Source organism: Hippopotamus amphibius, chromosome 9, assembly GCF_030028045.1.
Source record: "Hippopotamus amphibius kiboko isolate mHipAmp2 chromosome 9, mHipAmp2.hap2, whole genome shotgun sequence".
Lineage (NCBI taxonomy): Eukaryota > Metazoa > Chordata > Mammalia > Artiodactyla > Hippopotamidae > Hippopotamus > Hippopotamus amphibius.
Window position 1 is genome coordinate 121,140,611 of NC_080194.1, and position 20,827 is coordinate 121,161,437.

A 20,827-nucleotide genomic window follows, 5' to 3' on the forward strand; every position below is an offset into this window, starting at 1 on the left:
TGCCCAGGGCTCCCATCGTCCGGGCCGGTCCCAGCCGCCGGCGCCCCGGGCACTTCCGCCTGCGAGGCCCCGCCCCGCCGGGAGCAAGGCCGGAGAGGGGCGCGGGGTGCTGGGCGCCGAGCTGGGCGCAGGGGCAGCGCGGGGAAGGCGATCGGAAGGGGGATGCGGGACGAGGGGCGACGCGGGACTGGGGACAACGCGGGGCGGGGGACGACGCAGGCGGGGGCCGACGCGGGGAAGGGACGATGCGGGGACCAAGAGGGCGCGCGGGGAAAATGGGTCGGAGGGAGGGCCGGACCGAGGGGGAACGCGGATCCGCGATCGCGCGCAGGTGGGGGAGGCGGGGCGGGATGGGGTGGAGAGTCATGGGACACCTGGGGCGGGGGGCGGGATGGGGGCGGGGGGTGGTGCGGGACCTAGGGGGCCGCGGGGGTCTTGGTTCTGAGGGAGAAATGGTGAGGCGTGACTTGGAACAAGGAGATTCGAAGCGGCCGCGGAGCGCCCCACATGCTTTCTGGACGCTCTGGGGGGACGCCGGGACGCGAGTGTCTTTGGGTCCCTGCTCGTGGGCCGTGCGCCGCGCGAGGTCCGGCCAGCCTGCACCCGCTCCCGCCTTCCGGATCTGGACCCCCTGGCCGGGCCTCCTGGCGCGTCACACCACAAAGGCACTACGAGTATGTGTGAAAAACACTTTCATGGAAAGATGAGAAGACTCCTTGTACATATTTCGTACACTATGAAGGTGCGATTCACGTCGGTGGGTTAGACTCACTCCTCACCCTTGACACCTGGGTAGATTCCAACAGATTAAGGATTTCAGCGTGAAAAGGAAACGATGTAGGGACTCGAAGAGAACTTGGGGAAACTTTTTCAGAGTCTAGGGGAAGCGAAGGCTTTTCTAAATGTGACCCAGAAGACTAGAGGCAAGACGGAAATTTAGCTCCGCCCAAAACTGCTGAACCAAACTCAAAAAACAAGCGGCAAATGGGAAGACACTTGCAATTCACATCACAAAGGGCCGATCTAAATGAGATTATTAATAATAAAGAGTTCCTACAAGTAAAAAGAAATACCAACTCTCCAACAGGAAACCACCGGAGAAGATTCCTGGAAAGGGTATGCAAATGAATCTTTCCCTCTTTAGAGAAATGTAAACTAAAAAGCACCCAGAGGCCTTTCTTCTTTCACTAATAAATCTGCAGAGATCAAAAAATTTGATCCTACCGAAAGGGTGGGATTGCCCACAGGCTTTCTTAGGTTTGCTGAGCCTCCCGGAACCCTCAGTCCTGCCACTGCTGTGCCTTTTCTCTGCAGAGACGGTCACAGAAGCATGAGGTTGCATTTGAGTGCAGCCTGCACCCGAATATCGGTCATAACGGAATGGGGCATTAGTCATGGGTACCCAGATTGAGATTCAAACGCTGTGATATGGTAAACACTGATCCAATGGGCTGTAAAAGGAAGACCAAGAAGCTCTGTGTACTGATTGGGAATGGTCTACGGGGTGGGGGTGGGGGGGACCATTAGCTGAAAAAAGGAAAGGGCAGAATAATGTGTTCAGAAAGCTACCATTTTGTAGACAAAAATTTTTTCTCAATTTGCTTTTATTAAATACATAGAATGCCTGGAAGCATCCAGCAACTGACTGCGAAGGGAAGGAAACCAGGTGGCTGAGGATTGGGAGGAGGGGCTATACCTGTTTGTACGTGTATGAGGGTTTACTGGTTGGGAGAGAGGAGAAGTTAACCCAGGGAGCCTAAGGCCACTGAAGGTTTGGAGGGGAGGGGAGGAGGCCCCAGATGTGAACCCTTAAAAGAGACCCTTTATTCCTCTGGAATCTAGGCTGGGCCCCCCTCACCCCTGGCCACAGGAGGTGCCCAGGTTCTTAATTTAAAGGGACAAAGAGCAATTCTGAATTTTGCTGAGCTTCTATTTTAGTGCACTGTACTGACCCAGATCATGCTGGGGCAGCAGCTGTGGTCAGCACTGAGCCCCATCAACTGTTCCATCCAAGATCCATCCCTGCCCCAGGCTGGACTCAGCGGTCCCCCACCAGCCCTACCCACTCTGAGGGTCACCTCAACGTGAGGCTCCTGTGCCAAGCTCCCCAGCAGGCAGGAGGGGAGGCATCAGTGCTCGTCTGGGAGGCTCCAGAGACCTCTGCTAAGTATCAGAGTGTTAATAATGGAAAGGAGGGACTTCCCTGGTGGTCCAGTGGGTGAGTCTCAATGCAGAGGGCCCAGGTTCAATCCCTGGTGGGAGAACTAGATCCCACATGTACACCACAAAAAGGTCCCACGTGCCACAGCTAAGGCCCGGCACAGCCTAAATAATAAATATTTTTAAGAAATGGAAAGGACCCACCTGGGGGGCCTCATCTGAAGATGGAAACAGGCCCAGTGGCAGGAGGCCCTGTCTGCAGGTCTTGTGAATACATGGTTCTGCATCCTGCCTCACACTACACAGAAAAATGCGTTACAACTGGATCAGGTTGTCAACTGTCAAGAATAAAATAAAAATATTAAAAGGAAACTAGAACACGTCCCTTAGCATACAGGTGTGGGAAAGAATTTCTTAAGCAAGACAGGAAACTGGGGAATATGAAGAAAAAGTTACTTTAACTACATTTAAAAAAAATAGTTTATAATTATAAAAAGTGTAAAAGGAAACAGGATAGACATCATCAATTAAGTCAAAAGACAAATGGGAGAAAACGTGTGACCTGCATGTGATAAAAGGTGAATATAACGCACACACTGAAAAAAAGACAGTCCAAAAGAAGACACTGGAAATATCTCATAGTCCAGCAACTTACAGGTGAAGATGAGAAAGACGGGTCCACTAGCAGTCAAGCTGAATATTAAGGAAAACAAGGCACATTGTCCCCTCTCCAGATGCAGAGAACAGGCACCTCCACTTTGTGGTTAGAGTGTGAGCTACCTCTTGAAGGTGATGTGGCAACATTAAAAGGTAATAGAAGCAAGGACCCAAGGACAGGTTCACAGGGGTGTTGGCCACAGAGGTGTTTGTGGTTGTGGAAACCTGGGGGCTCAATGAGGGGGATGGTGAGTAGATTAGGACCTAGATAACCTATGAATTTTCACACAGGTCTGCCGGTCTTACCAATTTAATTTCTAGATACATCGCATTTCCAAACTAGAACACCCTCGGATCCCCTCGCTGGCCCCGTGAGTATGGACTGAGTGGACGGCTGCCCACCCACCCAGGGAAAGATGTTTTTCCCATAGACAGTCCGTGTATGGCACAGTGAGCATTATCATGTTTGATCTCTTTCTTTTCTTTTTTTTTTAAGAACTTTTACTGAGATACAGTTAACATACAATAAACTGCCTATATTTAGATTATGTTTGATTTCGACAAAAATTTCAAAGGTTAACAAAAGGAAAAACAAAACTATAATTCAATTTTATCCAAATAATCAGAGGGGGACTTCCCTGGTGGCACAGTGGTTAAGGATCCACCTGCCCATGCAGGGGACATGGGTTCCATCCCTGGTTCCGGAAGGTCCCACATGCCTGTGAGCCACAACTACTGAGCCTGTGATCTGGAGCCCGAGAGCCACAACTATTGAGCCCATGTGGCACAACTACTGAAGCCCGGGCGCCTACAGCCTGTGCTCTGCAACAATAGAAGCCACTTCAATGAGAAGCCCACACATGGCAATGAAGAGTAGCCCCCGCTCGCCACAATTAGAGAAAGCCTGCGCGCAGCAACGAAGACCCAACACAGCCAATAAATTAATTAATTAATTAATTAAAAAAAATAATCAGAGGAAGAGCTGCAACACCTGGATTTTGGGGATGCTGCCGAGGCCTCTGGATCCTCCCAGAAGAGCAGGAGGAAAGTGCTGCCCATTCCCTCCTCCACCCCCCACCCCCCCACCTCCCCACCCAGCCTCATTTCTTAAGTCTTCCTTTCCTCCTTCCTGGTTATCTCAGGCCAGCAGTGCCACCACCCTGGGCCCAGTCCCAGCCACTAGCTGGCTTCACCCCACAGCTTCCCTTCCAGCTGCAGGCAGGTGCTCAGCCCTGCGCACATGGTGGGAAAGGCTGAGGCCCTCAGCCCCCCTTCTTGCCCCCATCCTCCCAACTCACCCCAGGCTCCTCCTTTGTGCAAGGCCGAGGTTGGAAGGAGCCCCCTGCTATACAGACAGGGTATCCTGTTACCCCACTCCACTGCAAGCTTCCTCAAGGAAGGAGCTCAGCCTCCCCCTGTGTGGTCTGGGGGTGGGGTGCAGGTAGTCTCTTTTCCTCTTCACCCGGTGCCCCAGCTTAGCATAAGCGAGACCAGGGTGCCCAGACATCTGGGTCCCAGAGGAATAGTTTCCTCTGAAGTTCGGGGAACAGCATAGAGTTTCTGAATCTTTATTTTATTGAAACAAAGTTTTTCTTAAGTCCAACTACCATCCATTATTATCATTCCATAAAGGAAGGATCGTTTTCCCACCAAAAAACTTAGGAAGCTCATACTCTAAGAATTATGCTTAAACAAAGTTTGGTTTTTTTAGAGTTTGGCATGTGGTTCTCATTTACCCCCATTTTATCTGGGTAAATGAACGCTTCCTGTTCTGGGTGTTGGGCACTCAGGAACCCGAAGATGAAAGGCACAGGTGGTGCCCTCAGGGCTCCTGGCCAACAGTGAGCCTGGGACAAGGTCCAGCTGTAAAGCAGCATGGTGATCAGAGCAAATTCCTGCTCCCCTTCCAATGGGTAGTGGCAGAGGGTGACGGGGCAGAAGATGTTGCCAGGGCAGGAGGCCCCGAGAGTGGTGCTCTGTTTTGAGGGCTCCCCCTTGACACCCCTCACCAGCTTCTCTGGGCTGGCAGATGGGGGCAAGGCTACCTGGGACCCCTGCTCCGAGAAGAAACCACCCATCATGGTTCCCCCTTCAGTGACCTGAGCAGGAGTGAAAAGAGGTCTAACATGTCTAAAGTTGGAGTCCCAAGAGGACAGGAGAGAATGATGCAGGAAAAAATGTGAAATTTGGTGAAAGACATTAATTTGCAGATTCAAACAGCTCAGTGAATCCCAAGAAGAATCTGTACAAAGAAAATCACACCCAGGCATGTAACAGTCAACTACTGAAAACCAAACAAAAAGAGAAAATATCGAAAGCACCCAGAGAAAAACGACATTCAAGGGAATAACAACTCAAGCAACTTAAGACTTCTCCCCAGAAACAGCGGAGCAGACCCAACATGGGGAGGAGAAAACAGACCTACATAGTTGCAAGATTCCTGCATCTTACCTGAAGTGGCTCAGTATAAATTCTAAATAGTCTGTGAAATATTGAGGATGTCATTACAATCCCTAGAGCAACCAGTATAAAAATAATGCTGAGGTATACCTAAAACGCCGACAAATAAATTAAACAGTATTTTAAAATATTCATTTAGGACTTCCCTGGTGGTGCAGTGGTTAAGAACCCACCTGCCAATGCAGGGGACACGGGTTAGATCCCTGCTCCAGGAAGATCCCACATGCCATGCAGCAACTAAGCTCATGTGCCACAACTACTGAGCCTGCTCTCTAGAGCCCATGAGCCACAACTACTGAGCCTGCATGCTGCAACTACCGAAGCCCTTGAGCCTGTGCTCCTCAACAAAAGAAGGAACCGCAATGAGAAGCCCGCGCACAGCAAAAAGGGTAGCCTCCGCTTGCTGCAACTGGAGAAAGCCCGAGTGCAGCAATGAAGACCTAACGAAGCCCAAAACAAACAAACAAACAAACAAGCAAACAAACCATAAAAAGTTATTTAAAAAAAAAAGTATTAATGGACTACATACTCCAATTAAAAGACAGAGATTATCAGACTAGATTTTTTAGAAAGTAAGACCCAGCTATCTACAAATGATTCATTACAACTATAAAGACACAGGTGGGTTGAAAGTAAGTGGATGGACAAAGACCCAGCATGCCATAATAATCATGAAAGGGGACTTCCCTGGTGGTCCAGTGGGTAAGACTCCGCACTCCCAATGGTGGGGGCCTGAGTTGGATCCCTGGTCAGGGAACTAGATTTCTCATGCATGCCACAACTAAGAAGTCCGAATGCCACAACAAAGCTCCCGTCTGCCACAACTAAGACCCAGTGCAGCCTAAATAAATAAAATATTAAATAAAATTTTTTTTAAAAAAGCGTGAGAAACTGGAGTGCCTATATTTCTATTAGATAAGGTGGACTTCAAGACAAAAGGTATCACCAAGAAAAAGTCTTTTCATAACAATAAAACGGTCAATTCATAAGGCAGAAATATGCATGTACCTATTAAAAGAGCTTCAAGGGACTTCCCTGGCTGTCCAGTGGTTGACTCTGAGCTTCCACTGCAGGGGGCACGGGTTCCATCCCTGTTGAGGGAACTAAGATCCTGTATTGCCATGCGTGGCACTGCCAAAGAAAGGTTTTTTTAATAATAAATAATAAATAAATAAATAAGCTTCAAAAAACATGAAGTAAAAATTGATGGAATTAAAGAAAGAAATAGGCATTTCCACACAATCAGGAGATTTTGACAACCCACTTAGCAGCTGACAGAACAAACTAGAGGAAAAAATCAGTAACGACATAGACTATTTGGACACTACTATGAACCAGCTTGAACTGAGTTTGTAGGTCACTACCTCCACCTATAGCAGGAGGGACATTCTCCTCCAGTGCACAGGGTCTGTTCTCCAAAATAGATCATACGCTGGGCCATAAACAGTTCTCCATAAATTTTAAAGGATTTGGGTGATACAGAATATGTTCTCTGAGCACAATGGAATTAAATGAGAAATCCATAACAATAACTAGGTACCTATAAATCAGTGAAAATCAGACTAAGAGTCTCCTGGACGCTCGCTTGCAGGCTCCTGGAAACCCAGGCTGTCTCTGAACAAAGACTCACCTCCCGTCATACCAGACAGAAGCTTCCACAGTTACCCAAAGAGGCACAAAAGATTAGAAATAGCCAGAGAGTCCCGTGTAGGGCAAGGAGGCAGCAGAAGCAGGTCTGGGACGGAGTCTGGATTTCCTGGGCTGCCCTCTCCTCTCACCCTGCAGGGCAGGGTATCTCCAAGAAGGAATGTCCCAGAAATTCAAGACTGTCACCCCTCATTCCTCACCCACCTCATCCTTAGGCTGCAAAGGTGTCAACCAGGGCTTTGGTCACCTTAAGGCTGTCCTGGGGTAGGATCTGCTTCTAAACATCTGTGGCTGTGGCCTCAGGTCCACACTGGTGGTTGGCCAGAGACCTGGGTTCCTCGTCACATGGACCTGCCTGTAGGGCAGCTGGAGCTCCACGGAAGATGGGATGGGGAGGAGAAAGGAAGAAGCAGACCAGCGGGTCTGGTCACCAATCCCATCTCCTGCTGTTTTCTCTCTGTCGCTGGGTGCAACCCACACTCCAGGGGAGAGGGTTACTTGAGGGTGTGGGCGGAGTGGTTTTCTGTTGTTAACTTGTAAGAGTCCTTTGTAAATTCTTCATACTAGACCCTGATTAGATATATGAGTTGCAAATATTTTCTCCAGCTCTGTAATTTTTTTCCCTTTCTTGATAATTCCACGCTGTTCACCTAAGCGAGTTTGGTCAGCTGAGAGTCTCACTAGCAATGTTCCACATCCTCGATAATATCTGGCATTTTCAAACTTGAAGATTTGTACCCTGACTTTATTTGTGTTTCTCTGATTACTCCCGAGGCTGAGCACCTCTGTATTATTCACTGGTTGTTTAAATTTCCTCTTCAGAGAAATGAATCTTTAAGTATTTGCTGTGCTGTTGGGTCACTGGTCCTTTAGTCACTGATTTCTGGTCATAGAGCCCTAGATGTGCACAGGTTTTAGGTGGTGGAAATATTTTTTCCTGTTTTGTGACTTGTCTTTTTCTTTCTTCATGGTCTCTGTGTGTGTATTTAATAGATTTTATTTTTAAGAGTTTTTTATTTTTTATTTTTATAAATTTATTTATTTATTGGCTGCGTTGGGTCTTTGTTGCTGCACACAGGCTTTTCGCTAGTTGCAGCGGGCGGGGGCTACTCTTCATTGTGGTGCGTGGGCTCTAGGCACGCAGGCTTCAGTAGTTGTGGCACATGGGCTCAGTATTTGTGCCTTGCAGGCTCTAGAGCGCAGGCTCAGTAGTTGTGGTGCACGGGCTTAGTTGCTCCGAAGCATGTGGGATCTTCCTGGAGCAGGGATCAAACCCATGTCCCCTGCACTGGCAGGCAGATTCTTAACCACTGGGCCACCTAGGAAGTCCCTTTAAGAGTTTTAGATTCATAGCAAAATTAAGCAGAAAGTACAGAGGGTTCCCATATACTTCCTGCCCCCAAACATACAGACTCTTCCACTATCACCATCCCCCACTAAAGTGGTCATTTGTTACAGCTGATGAACCTACATCCTAATCACCCACGTCCATGGCTTACATTAAGGTTCACTCTTGGTATTGTACATTCTATAGGTTTGGACAAATATATAATGACATGTAGCTATCATTATAGTACCATACAGGGTAGTTTCAGTGCCCTAAAAATCCTCTGTGCTCTGCCTGTTCATCCTTTCCAGCCCCCAGCCCCTGGCAACCACTGATCTTTTTTGTTTGTTTGTTTGTTTTAATAAATTTATTTATTTATTTATTTGCTGTGTTGGGTCTTCTTCATTGCTGTACATGGGCTTTCTCTAGTTGTGGTGAGCGGGGGCTACTCTTTGTTATGGTACATGGGCTCCTCATTGCCGTGACTTTTCTTGTTGTGGAGCATGGGCTCTAGGTGCATGGGCTTCAGTAGTTGCGGCACATGGGCTCAATAGTTGTGGCTCATGGGCTCTAAAGCTCAGGCTCAATAGTTGCGGCACACGGGCTTAGTTGCTCCATGGCATGTGGAATCTTCCTGGAGCAGGGATCAAACCTCTGTCCCCTGCACTGGCAGGCAGATTCTTAACCACTGCACCACCTAGGAAGTCCAACCACTGATCTTTTTACTGTCTCCATAGTTTTGTCTTTTCCAGTGTGTTATATAGCTGGAATTATACAGTATGTAGCCTTTTCAAACTGGCTTCTCTCACTAAGTAAATGCATTTAAGTTTCTTCCACGTCCTTTCAGGGCTTGATGGCGCATTTCTTTTTATCACTGAATAATATTCCACTGTCTGGATGCATCACAGTTTATCCATTCACCTACTGAAGGACATCTTGATTGTTTCCAAGTTTTGGCAATTTATGAATAAAGCAATTATGAATAAAGCTGCTATAAACATCCATGTGCAGACTGGTGGACATTCATTTTCAGCTCATTTGAGTAAATACCAGGGATCATGATTGCTACAGCACATGGTAAGAGTATGTTTAGTTTTGTAAGAAACCACCACTGTCTTCCAAAGTGACTGTTCCATTTTGCATTCCCACCAGTGATGAACTAGCGTTCCCGTTGCTCCACATTCTTGCATTTTGTGTTGACAGTGTTTTAGATTTGGGCCATTTTAATGTCTTCATGGTGTTTTTTATGAAGTTCTTCATTTTGATGTAGTTGAATTTGTCGATCTTTTCCTTGATGATTACTTCCTCCTGTGCCTAAAGAAGTTCTTCCCTTTAGAAGGTCCTGCTTGTATTTTCTTATCTTCTGACAACTTTATAGATCTACCTTTCATATTTAGGTCTTTAACTTGCCTGAAATTTATTCCTGTGTGTGTAGGATTAGGTCTCTCTCTCTTTTGCTATATGGAAAAAGCACTGTTTATTGAAAAGGCTGCGTTTCCCACCAATCTGCAGTGGCTCCTCAGTCATATATTCAGTGCTCATATGTGTATGAGTCTGTTTTTGGGTTCTCTATCCTGTTCCCTTGGTCTACTTGTCAATACCTGGGCCAACATACAGTCGGAATTATTACAGCTATGAAACAAAGACTGACAGCTCATAGAACAAGCTCTCTCACTCTCTTCTTCTTCAGAGGGTCTGGGTAGTTAGGCCCTTTGCATTTCCATATTGTATTTTGAGACAACAGAACAATCCTGTTGGGACATTGATTGGAGTCCGTGGGTCAAGGTGAGGACAGCTGACCACTGGCCCTGCGCCCTGGCTCTATCTGAAGGGCTCAGGGCTGCAGGGCTCGAGACAGGATGTCTAAGTTGTCCTAAGTCTCGGAAGGAACTAGGGCTGCCCTGCCATGAGGAAGCTGAATGTGAACAACCTGGACATAAGAAAGTCATGCACCAGATGAGGACAGAGCTTGAGAGAAGGGATATTACAGATCCGCCTCATCCTGGGCCAAACCTGGTGGGCTCAGAGGTAGGTGAGAAAGAAGTCTTCAGGTAGATACACGGTGGGGATTTTAATCCACTCTAAACTGGACCTATAACGGCTGAAAATGATCTGAGGGCTATGAGACCTGCTCCTTAAGAGATGGGAGACGAGAGTCTAGAAGGGAGAAACACAGTCACAAAGAAATAAAAACCATGCAAAGGAATTAATAAAGTGCTTCCACGTTCAGTGCGGGATGCGAGTCAGCATCAGAGGAGAAATAAACAGCCTCGCACTTATGCTCCATGTGTTTCTGTGTGTTATGCCCCATGTGTTATGCTCCTCATGTTTATGTATCCAAATATGCTCATAAAGTGCTCTCTTCTGGTACCTCCCTATCTGAGGCTGGGTTTCCTGGAAGTGGACCCTGATGCGGACTTGTGTGAAAATGTGAGAATGATGTTTTAGGATGTGGTCCCAGAGAATACTCTGGGAGGAATAGGAAGTGGGTCTGGAAAGGGAGGAGAAGGAGGCCTAGCTCAATCTCTGAGGAACCTCTGAAGACACCCCAGAACTGTCATGATCTGGGGGCCAGGGAGATGCAGGGTGCACATCTCTGCCTCTGGGGGAGGTAAATCCCCCAGCAATCCCATCTGACACAGTCAGAGTGGGTCTGGAAGCCTGAGGAGGGTGTCAGGGTACAGAAGAGGGACAAGGACAGGAACCAGAGAGGACAGGATGAGACAGGACAGGGCAGGAAGCAGCCCATCTGACAGAGCCCTATTCCCTGAGGCACCATCAGCAGCACCTTACAGAGGAGGGGATGGGGCTCAGAGCTGGTAAGGGTATATAGCCTTAGGAGAAGGACCAGGGTCGAAACTCAGGTCTCCTAATTCACGCAACCAGCCGCCTATAAGCCTGAAGTCTTCACACAGAAGCTTCTGGACAGAAGAGGATGCAGGGAACCGTGGTCAGAGGAGCAGTGGACCCAGGGCTGTTCTGCTTGAGCCCTCATTTGGCCACAGAGAAGCCAGGTGGTCCCACACCTCAGATGAGATCAGTTGGGCTGGGCTGAGTTGAGTGGGGGGCATCTCAACAAACTATCCTAAAACTCAACAGCTTCTGTTGATTCTTTGCTGAGTTAGGGACTTGGGCAGGGCTCAGCTGGTGGCTCTTCTGCTCCCTGAGGCCTAAGCTGGGGCTGGAACTCTTAGGATGACTACCCACACTTCTGGTGCTTTGGTAAGGATGACTGGGGGCTTGGAACTCTCTCTTTCTATTTCTCTGTGGCTGCCTTAGCTTCTTTACCTGGAAAGAAAAGCCCAAGCATATGCATCCCACATGGCAAAGGCATAAGTGCAGATCTCTGAGGCCCAGATGAGGATGTTACCCAGAGTTTGTGCAGACACAGCCAGCCACAGGGCCAGCCCACATGCAAAGCGGGTGGGGAAACAGTCTCCTCTCCGGACAGGAAGTGGCTATCTTGCACAGAGCAGGGGGTAAGCCACGTACTGCACTCTCTCTGGGAACAGGGATCAATCAGGGGCTGGGCTGCAGCAGCCTCAGAGTCCCAGAGCAGTGCAGGGCCTGACCTGTGCAGGGTTGGAAGTGGTTTGATGAAATAGCCAAGATCTCCCAAGACATTTAAAAGTATATGACATAATAATAAATGCTTTTTCATTTTTTTGGTCGTGTTTTGTTTTTCTTAATTTTTGCTTTTTCATCTTTGAATAAACAGCTTTGTTGAGAAATCATTCCATAGTAAAAAATTCACCCATTTAAAATGTACAATTCAATGATTTTTGCTATACTCACACATATGCATAATCATCACCACAGTCAAGTTTAGAACACTTTCATCTCTTCAAAAAGAAGCTCTAAGGGGCTTCCCTGGTGGTCCAGTGGGTAATACTCTGTGCTCCCAATACAGGGGGCCTGGGTTTGACCCCTGGTTAGGGAACTAGATCCCTCATGCATGCTGCAGCTAAGAGTTAGCATGCCATGACAAAGATCCCACCTGCTTCAACTAAGACATGGAGCAGCCAAAATAAACAAAACAAACAAATAAATAAATATTAAAAATAAAAAGAAGTTAAGCTCTCATAAAGAAGCTCTAGGACTTCCCTGGTGGCACAGTGGTTACGAATCCACCTGCCAATGTTGGGGGCATGGGTTCGATCCCTAGTCCAGGATGAAGATCCCACATGCCACGGAGCAACTAAGTCCGTGAGCCACAACTACTGAGCCTGTGTGCTGCAACGATTGAAGCCCATGCACTAGAGCCCGTGCTCTGCAGCAAGAAAAGACACCACAATGAGAAGCCCCTGCACTGCAACGAAGAGTAGCCCCCCACTCTGCAAAACTAGAGAAAGCCTGCATGCAGCAACGAAGACTCAACGCAGCCCCCAAACATAATAAATAAAAATTAAATAAAGAAGCTCTATACCCTTTAGCTATCACCCTCCTGTTCTCCCACCACTCCCCACCCCCAGCCCTAAACAACCACTAATACTACTTTCTTTCTCTGTGTACTTCCCTAATTCTTTACTTTCGCATGAATGGAATCATACAATATATGGCCTTTTGTGACCAACTTCTTTCACTCAGCATAATGTTTTCAAGGTTGATTCGAGGGAATTCCCTGCCGGTCCAGTGGTTAGTGGAAAAAAAAGTTCATTCAGGTTACAGCATGTGTCAGTACTTCCTTCCTTGTATGGCCAAACAGTATATTCCATTGTGTGGACAGGGTACATTTTGTTTATCTATGCATCAACTGATGGGCACTTGGGTTATTTTCACCTTTTGGCGACTATAAATAATGCTGCTGTGAACATTTGTGTACAAGTTTTTATGGACATGTACTTTCATTTCTCTTGGGTATATATCTAGAAGTAGAATTTCAGAGTCATATAATTCTATTTTTAATCACTTGAGAAGTTGCCAGACTATTTCCCAAAGTGGCTGCACTATTTTACATTTCCATCACTAATGTAGGAGGCTTTCAATTTCTCCACATCCTCACCAATACTTGTTATTATCTGACCTTTTGTTTCTAGCCATCCTGGTGGATATAAAGTGGTCTCTCAGAGTTTTGATGGTTTCCCTGATGACTAATGATGTTGAGCATCTTTTCATGTGCTGAATCAAAGTGATTCAGTTATACACACACAGACACACACACACATTCTTTCTCATATTTTTTTCCATTATGGTTTATCATGGGACATTGAATATAGTTCCCTGTGCTATACAGTAAGACCTTGTTGTTTATCCATTCCATATATAATAGTTTGCATCTGCTAATCCCAAACTCCCAATCCATTCCTCTCCTCCCTCCTCCCCCTTGGCAACCACAAGTCTGTCCTGTTTCATATAAATTATAAGTAAATTTTTAAAAGATACCTTAGGGGCTTCCTAGGTGGCGAAGTGGTTAAGAATCCGCCTGACAATGCAGAGGTCACGGGTTCGATCCCAGCTCCAGGAAGATCCCACACGCCACGGAGCAACTAAGCCCGTGTGCCAAATAAATAAAAAATAAAAAAAAGATACTTTAAAAAAAATATTTATTTGGCTGCACTAGGTCTTAGTTGCAGCATGCGGGATCTAGTTCCCTGACCAGGGATCCAACCTGGTCCCCCTGCATTGGGAGCACAGAGTCTTGACCACTGGGCCACCAAGGAAGTCCTGTAGATAAGTTAACTTCTGTCATATTTTAGATCTCACATATAGGTTATATCATATGGTAACTGTCTTTCTCTTTCTGACTTACTTAGTATGACAATCTCCAGGTCCATCCATGTTGCTGTAAATGGCATTATTTCATTCTTTTTTTATGGCTGAGTTATATTCCATTGTATATATGTACCACATCTTCTTTATCCATTCATCTGTCAATGGACATTTGTTGAAAAAACTATTCTCTCTCTCATTGAATGGTCTTGGCTTCCTCGCCAAAATCAGTTGACTATAGATGTATGGCTTTATTTCTGGACTCTCAGTTCTACTCCATTGGTCTATATGTCTATCCTTGTGCCAGTACCACATTGACTTGATTATTGTTGTTTTGTAATAAGTTTGAAATCAGGAAGTGTGAATTCTCCTGCTTTGTTCTTTTTCAGGAGTTTCTGGTTATTCTGGGTCTCTTGCAAACCTAATGAATTCAAGAATCAACTTATCAATTTTTACAAAGAACTCAGGATTTTGATAGGAATTGAGTTGAATCTGTGGATCAGTTTGAGGAGTATTGCCATATTAATGTTGTCTTCCAATCCATGAATGTGGGATGTTTTGCCCTTTATTTAGATTTTCTGTAATTTCTTTCAGCAATGCTTTATAGTTTTTAGAGTATATGAAATCAAAAGAGAAATCAGAAAATACTTGGAGATGAAAGAAAATGAAAACATCAAAACTTATGGAATATAGTTAATGCAGTGTTTAGAGGGAAATTTATAGCTGTAAATGTCTATACTAAGAAAGAAAAAATATTTCAGAACAATAATCTAATGTCCCATCTTAAGATAGTGGAAAAAGAAGGTCACTTGTATTTAACATTGTACTGGAGATTCTAGCTGAGCAATTAATAAAATGAAACAAAAGGCATCCAGATTGGGAAGGAAGAAGTCAAACCATCTCTATTCCCATATGACATAACCTTGTACGTACAAAATCCTGAGGAATCCACTGAGAAGCTATTAGAACTAATAAATGAGTTCAGCAAATTTTCTGGATACAAGATCTATATAAAAAACTCAATTGTATTTTTATACACTTGCAATGAATACTTGAAATTAAGAAGACAATTCTATCCACAACAGCATAAAGAAGTATATATGCTTTTTCAAAAACTCATTACAAAAAAAAAAACAAACCAAAAAAACTCATTACATAAGATCTTGCAGTAGATCTCATATTTCAAACAGTGGCATGCCACCTTCTCAACTGGAGCAATATTGTAAATGAGAATATCTGTGATTTCTGTTTGCGATAAAGTCACAGGCATTTCAAGAGGTTTCAGTGGAAGCTAAATTCCTTCAGTTAGAGGAATGCTGTTACATCACAGGCCAGTTGAGAATAATGGTGGGATTTTCCCTATCCAAAAGCAGGGATGCCCTGCCTGACCTTGCCTGACCATCCAGGTCTACCCTCCCCAGATGCAGGGTGTAATTTCCGAGGTAGACCCAGGCGGGAGGACACCCCCACCTCCAGAAGCAGGCCCTGCAGCCCAAGACAGGCATAGGAGGACCAGCATGAACTCAAAACGATACTGTGTTGGTACAAAGACAAACACAAGAAAAGATGCTCAACATCACTAATCATTAGAGAAATGCAAGTCAAAACCACAATGAGGAATCACCTCACACCAGTCAGAATGGCCATCATCAAAAAATTTAGAAACAATAAATGTTGGAGAGGGTGTGGAGAAAAGGGAACTCTCCTGCACTGTTGGTGGGAATGTAAGTTGGTACAGCCTCTATGGAAAATAGTTTGGAGGTTCCTTAAAAAACTAAAAATAGAACTACCATATGATCCAGTAATCCCACTACTGGGCATATACCCAGAGAAAACCATAATCCAAAATGAAACATGTACCGTAATGTTCACTGCAGCACTATTTGCAATAGCCAGGACATGGAAGCAACCTAAATGCCCATCAACAGATGAATGGATAAAGAAGATGTGGCCCATATATTCAATGTAATATTACTCAGCCATAAAAAGGAATGAAATGGAGCTATATGTAATGAGGTGGATAGACCTAGAGTCTGTCATACAGAGTGAAGTTAAGTCAGAAAAAGAAAAACAAATACTGTATGCTAACTCATATATACGGAATCTAAAAAAAAAAGGTACTAATGAACCCAGTGACAAGGCAAGAATAAGGATGCAGATGTAGAGAATGGACTGGAGGACATGGGGTTGGGGGTGCAGGGGGCAAAGGGGAAGCTGGGACGAAGTGAGAGAGTAGCATAGACATATATACACTACCAACTGTAAAATAGATAGCTAGTGGGAAGTTGCTGTATAACAAAGGGAGATCAGCTGGATGATGGGTGACGCCTTAGAGGGCCGGGACAGGGAGAGCGGGAGGGAGTCGTGGGAGGGCGGAGATATGGGGATATATGTATAAATACAGCTGATTCACTTTGGTGTACCTCAAAAGCTGGTACAAGCGTGTAAAGCAATTATATTCCAATAAAGAGCTTAAAAAAAAAAAGACAAATACAATCCATGCTGGGTTCATCGTTATTATTGTTTTCTTCTAATTTTAACATAAGTTGACATTAAATACTTCTGGAGGCCGCTCGAGTGAAGCAGGGCCGGGATGGAACCGCGGGGCTAGGGGCCGTGGTGGGGCTGAAGCCTGGTGCTGCTCTCCCTCCCTTCCACCCCTTCTCCTCCCTCCCCTTCGCCTCCACCCCTCCTCTTTCTCTCCCTCCGCCCCTTCTCCTCCCTCCCCATCCCCCACGCCCCTTCGCCCGCTCCCCCTTCCCCCGGTTCCTTTTCTCCCTCCCCCCTCCGCCCCTCCCCCTCCATCCTAGGGCCTCCCCTCTGCGGGCTCAGCCGGCACCCGGGGACAGGGAGTCATGCGCGGCCTCTCTGGGCGCTCGGCGCTGCGGGGGCTGCTGTGCGGCGCGCGGGCCGCGGGCCCCAGGCTGCTCGCGTGCTCCAGCTCTGGTGAGTCCGCCCGACCGGCGGCCACGCACGGGGTGGGGCGGGCGAAGGTGCCGCAGGCGTTTGGTGGCGCACGTGCAGGCCCTGGCGCCGGGGACCTCGCGGCAGGCAGGCTGGAGCTGCGCGCTCCTCGGGTTCCCGCCGAGGTGGGGTCTTGCGCGCGTCCCCCCTACCCCGCCACCGCCGTTCACTCCCACCCAGCGCCGCCACGCCCCCGCTCACCTCCTCACCTTGCTTCTAAGCAGGAGGAAGCCAGAAGCATGGTGGCCACACTTGGCGGTGATGAGGGTCCCAGCGGACCTGGAGCTCCTCAGTAGGGTCATTCTCAGCAGATGAACACTTCCCTCCTGGGGGGGTTTTCTGCCTGGCGTATCCTGCCCTCTGGTATCCGCAGGGACCTCTGCCCTAGCTGCTGGCCCTTGGGCGCCTCCTAAGCGGTAGATGTCCTGGCGTTCCAAACGCTGGCAAGAGTGTACTGCCACCGTCCGAGGCAGGAGCCAGCTGGCAGCAGGCCTGGCTAGACAGCGTGGGGGGGGCCCTAGGCACTGGTCTTTGGGGGAAGGCATAAGGGTGGGGGGGCCTTCCTTCAAGGTGCTTCATTGAAGGGATGTGGTGGGTGCCCATTGCCTGCTCTCCAGGCCCTGAACAACTGTGGTTAATTTTCCTCCTGTGGATGGGAAGGCAGCTGCAGATGCCTCCAGGGCTCCTGGACCCTACCTCTCATCTCTCCTCCAGTTCTCTCCTCCCTCTTTGCAGGGCTTAGCCGGACATCCAGGGTCTGGGCTCCTCTCAAAAGTACACTTGACCCTGGACCCAATGCTGAGGGTCAGTGTTACTCTGGAAGTGGCTTGGGGCTGTAGGAGGGTGATGACACTGGGGTCTCCCTGGCAGTGTCTCCCCAGGAGGAGGAAGACCGTGGCAGTGTTGACCTTATGTCTGAAAGTGTCCCACCCAGAGACTCCACAGCAGCCTGGCCAATGGTGTGAGGGGAGGAGCCCTCTCAAGTCTCCCCACCTGCAGACAGGAACCCCTTGATTTTTCTCCTCAATCCCCAGGTCCCTTTATCCCGCTCTCTGTGGCCCACCTGGTGGGGAAAGTGCACTTCAGTCTCCCTTGTCCCCTGCCATTCCTTTACCTCAGAGCCATAAGATGGGCACTGCGTCCCTCCTGATATGGCAGGTTGGGGATTCAGACATTGTCTGTGCCAGCACCCCAAAGAACAGGAGTGAAAATCAGGCCAAGACTTATTCTTTCTCTCCACTGTGGCATCTTTGGGCCTCCAGGTGGCCGCTGAGCTGGACTGTGCCTCCCCGGGCCTCCAGGCTGCTTAAGATAGATGCCTCCTCAGGGGACAGTAGCTCCATCATGGGTAGCTTCTGCCACTGCCTGGGAGGGGGAATGGCCCCTCCGACAGGCTGAAGACCCCAGGGGCCTACTGTGCTGGTTGTCCCAAGGGGTAGCACCATGGTGGACAGTCCTGGCTGTGGACACCACACTTCTCCCCTCCAGAGCCTCTGGCTGAGGCAGACACTCTGAAGTCCAGGTGACACCTGGCTCCTGGCAGGGAAACCCAGGTCTGGGAGACATGAAAGGGTGAGGCCACGGCAGCCCCGAATCCCCCTCTTCTAAAGGAGGACCCTCCTGGGCCCGGGAGCGGACCCTGGTTGCAGTGAAGCCAGATGGGGTGCAGCGGCGGCTTGTCGGGGATGTGATCCAGCGCTTTGAGAGGAGGGGCTTCAAGCTGGTGGGGATGAAGATGCTGCAGGTACCAGGGCTTTCAGCCTGTGGGTGTTCCTGAGGGGACTGGGGTGGGGGGCTTCTCACATCTCAGGATGCGTCAGTATGACATCCTGATGCTGGCAGTAGAAGGGGAGGGGTGGGGAGGTGTCTTGCCTTGTGCTTTTCTGGCTGGAATGCCAGCCCGTGTAGGTGTCATCTGCAAAGGGCCCTGCGGTCAGGACACCACAGTCACTGCCCCAGTGCCTGGTGGGGCTCCCTCTCCAGGGGCTCCTCTCACCCCTTCCCTCAATGCACCAGGCGCCAGAGCGCATCCTTGCTGCGCACTACCATGACCTGCAGAGGAAGCCCTTCTATCCAGCCCTCATCAGCTACATGAGCTCCGGCCCGGTGGTGGCCATGGTATGGTGGGGCAGGGGCGGTGGGGAGGGGTGGAGGGCCCTGAACTGAGCCCTTGGTGATCCCCACCTCTCCCCACCTCCTTTATCACTGTGCTGCAGGTCTGGGAAGGCCCCAATGTGGTCTGCACCTCTAGGGCCATGATAGGACACACCAACTCAGCTGAGGCTGCCCCTGGCACCATCCGGGGAGACTTCAGCATCCACATCAGCAGGTACGGGGGCCCTGATACACTCAGCCACTTGGAGCTGAGGGCCAGGCTCACTAGGGGGTTGGGGTGGCAGCCTGCTCCTAAGGCAGATGCACGGCCCTGGGCGTCTGGTTCAGGGGGAAAGTAAAGCCAGAAGAGACTTTTATTCGTGGCACATTACACCTAATGTTTGTTAGTGCAGTTTTTTTCAAAACCATTTCGTGCACACAGAAGACGATAAAGCATTCCCTGTGTGTTGTGTATGTGCTCTGCCATCGTTGTCTGTCACCTGACTTTATCACCACACGCGCCGGGGAGTTGGCAAGAGACAGATGAGGTTGTGGGTAAGAAGCTGAGGTCAGGCTGGAACCCAGTTTTCCAGCTTCCCTGTTCTTCCTTTCTTCTCTGCACAATCACCTGGCTTGCTCCCCTAGACAGTAGGGGATCAGCAGATTGTCCCTGGGACCCTCAAGGTGCACACTGAAGCCTGTGCCCTACCTCTGCCACCTGTTACCTGGCACAGGAACGTCATCCATGCCAGCGACTCTGTGGAGGGGGCCCAGAGGGAGATCCAGCTGTGGTTCCAGAGCAGTGAGCTGGTGGACTGGGCAGACGAAGGGCACCACAGCAGCATCTAACCAGCCTGAGCACTCAGGCTGCCCTCGGTCACCCCAGCATCCACCCAGGACCAACTACCTCTGTCCACGAGACCTTGAGCCCACATCCATGCTCTGCCCATCTGTTCCCGAACACTTGCCTGTCCACTTTCTGCCCCACCCCAGCCCAGAGGGGTTGAGCCACCAACTTTATGTGCCTTTTAGTATCATCCTAAGCCAGCAAGAGATTGGGCCAAATCCTTTCTATACCAAAGTGCCAGATAAGCTTTGGGGTGTCTCCAAAAGCTGGTAATGTGACCTCCCTTCCCCCAAAGTGGGGACATTAAAATTCACTGTGCTGTGTGTGTGTGGGTGGAATGCTCATTATGGCTGCTGCCATCTACGAGGTAGGAATGAGGCCTTTACGCAAAGTTGTAAGCTGCTTGAAAGTAGAAATGTAGCTTACCAACTCACACCAGGAAGGTATCAATAACGCTGTCAAATGTGTGAGACAGGCAGAGGTCCCAAAACCTCCATCCTGAAATCTGGGGAGTCCACGCTGAGCCCCAAAAAGCTAGTGCTCTCCCTGAAGGAGGAGCCCTAGGCAAGACTGAAGCTGCCCCCAGGGCAGAAAGCCTGGTGACCACACAAACACTACACACGTCACTCCTCACGCCTGGTCCTCAGGTGTGTCCCTGGGCACTTGTCACGGGTAATGTACACTGCACAACATTACACTTGCTGAGGCCGACTTGGTCCTCACTCTACTTTTCCACCTCTTGCCGACGGATGCACCGGTCCAGGGATGCGCTGGTCCTGGATTCCCGGCTTCGGTTGCTCGCTGTGCCTACACATGAGGGCATGGATGAAGTGTCCTGACCTTTCTTTACTGGCCACGAAAGGGTCATGTTGGAAGCTGATCCTGGGGCTGGCCATGTGAGGGAAAGGCCTTCCTAGTTTCCCGTGACTTTCCTGGACTCCAGTCTCCTTCGCTCTTCACCA

The 20,827-nt window shown here is 48.7% G+C and overlaps 1 protein-coding gene across 2 annotated transcripts; it reads left to right on the forward strand.

Annotated features, from left to right (window-relative positions):
- Nucleotides 1–16,798: 16,798 nt before the first annotated feature.
- NME4 (NME/NM23 nucleoside diphosphate kinase 4) lies at nucleotides 16,799–20,188 on the forward strand. 2 transcript variants are annotated; one of them, XM_057695944.1, is made up of 5 exons: nucleotides 16,799–16,906; nucleotides 18,535–18,668; nucleotides 18,941–19,042; nucleotides 19,141–19,253; nucleotides 19,753–20,188. In XM_057695944.1, exons 1-5 carry the CDS (start codon nucleotides 16,816–16,818, stop codon nucleotides 19,865–19,867), a joined length of 555 nt encoding a protein of 184 aa, XP_057551927.1. In that variant the 5' UTR covers nucleotides 16,799–16,815; the 3' UTR covers nucleotides 19,868–20,188. The 2 variants fall into 2 exon arrangements, with proteins under 2 accessions (XP_057551927.1, XP_057551928.1); XM_057695945.1 differs by having other exon boundaries at nucleotides 19,664–19,800.
- The last annotated feature ends 639 nt before the right edge of the window (nucleotides 20,189–20,827 follow it).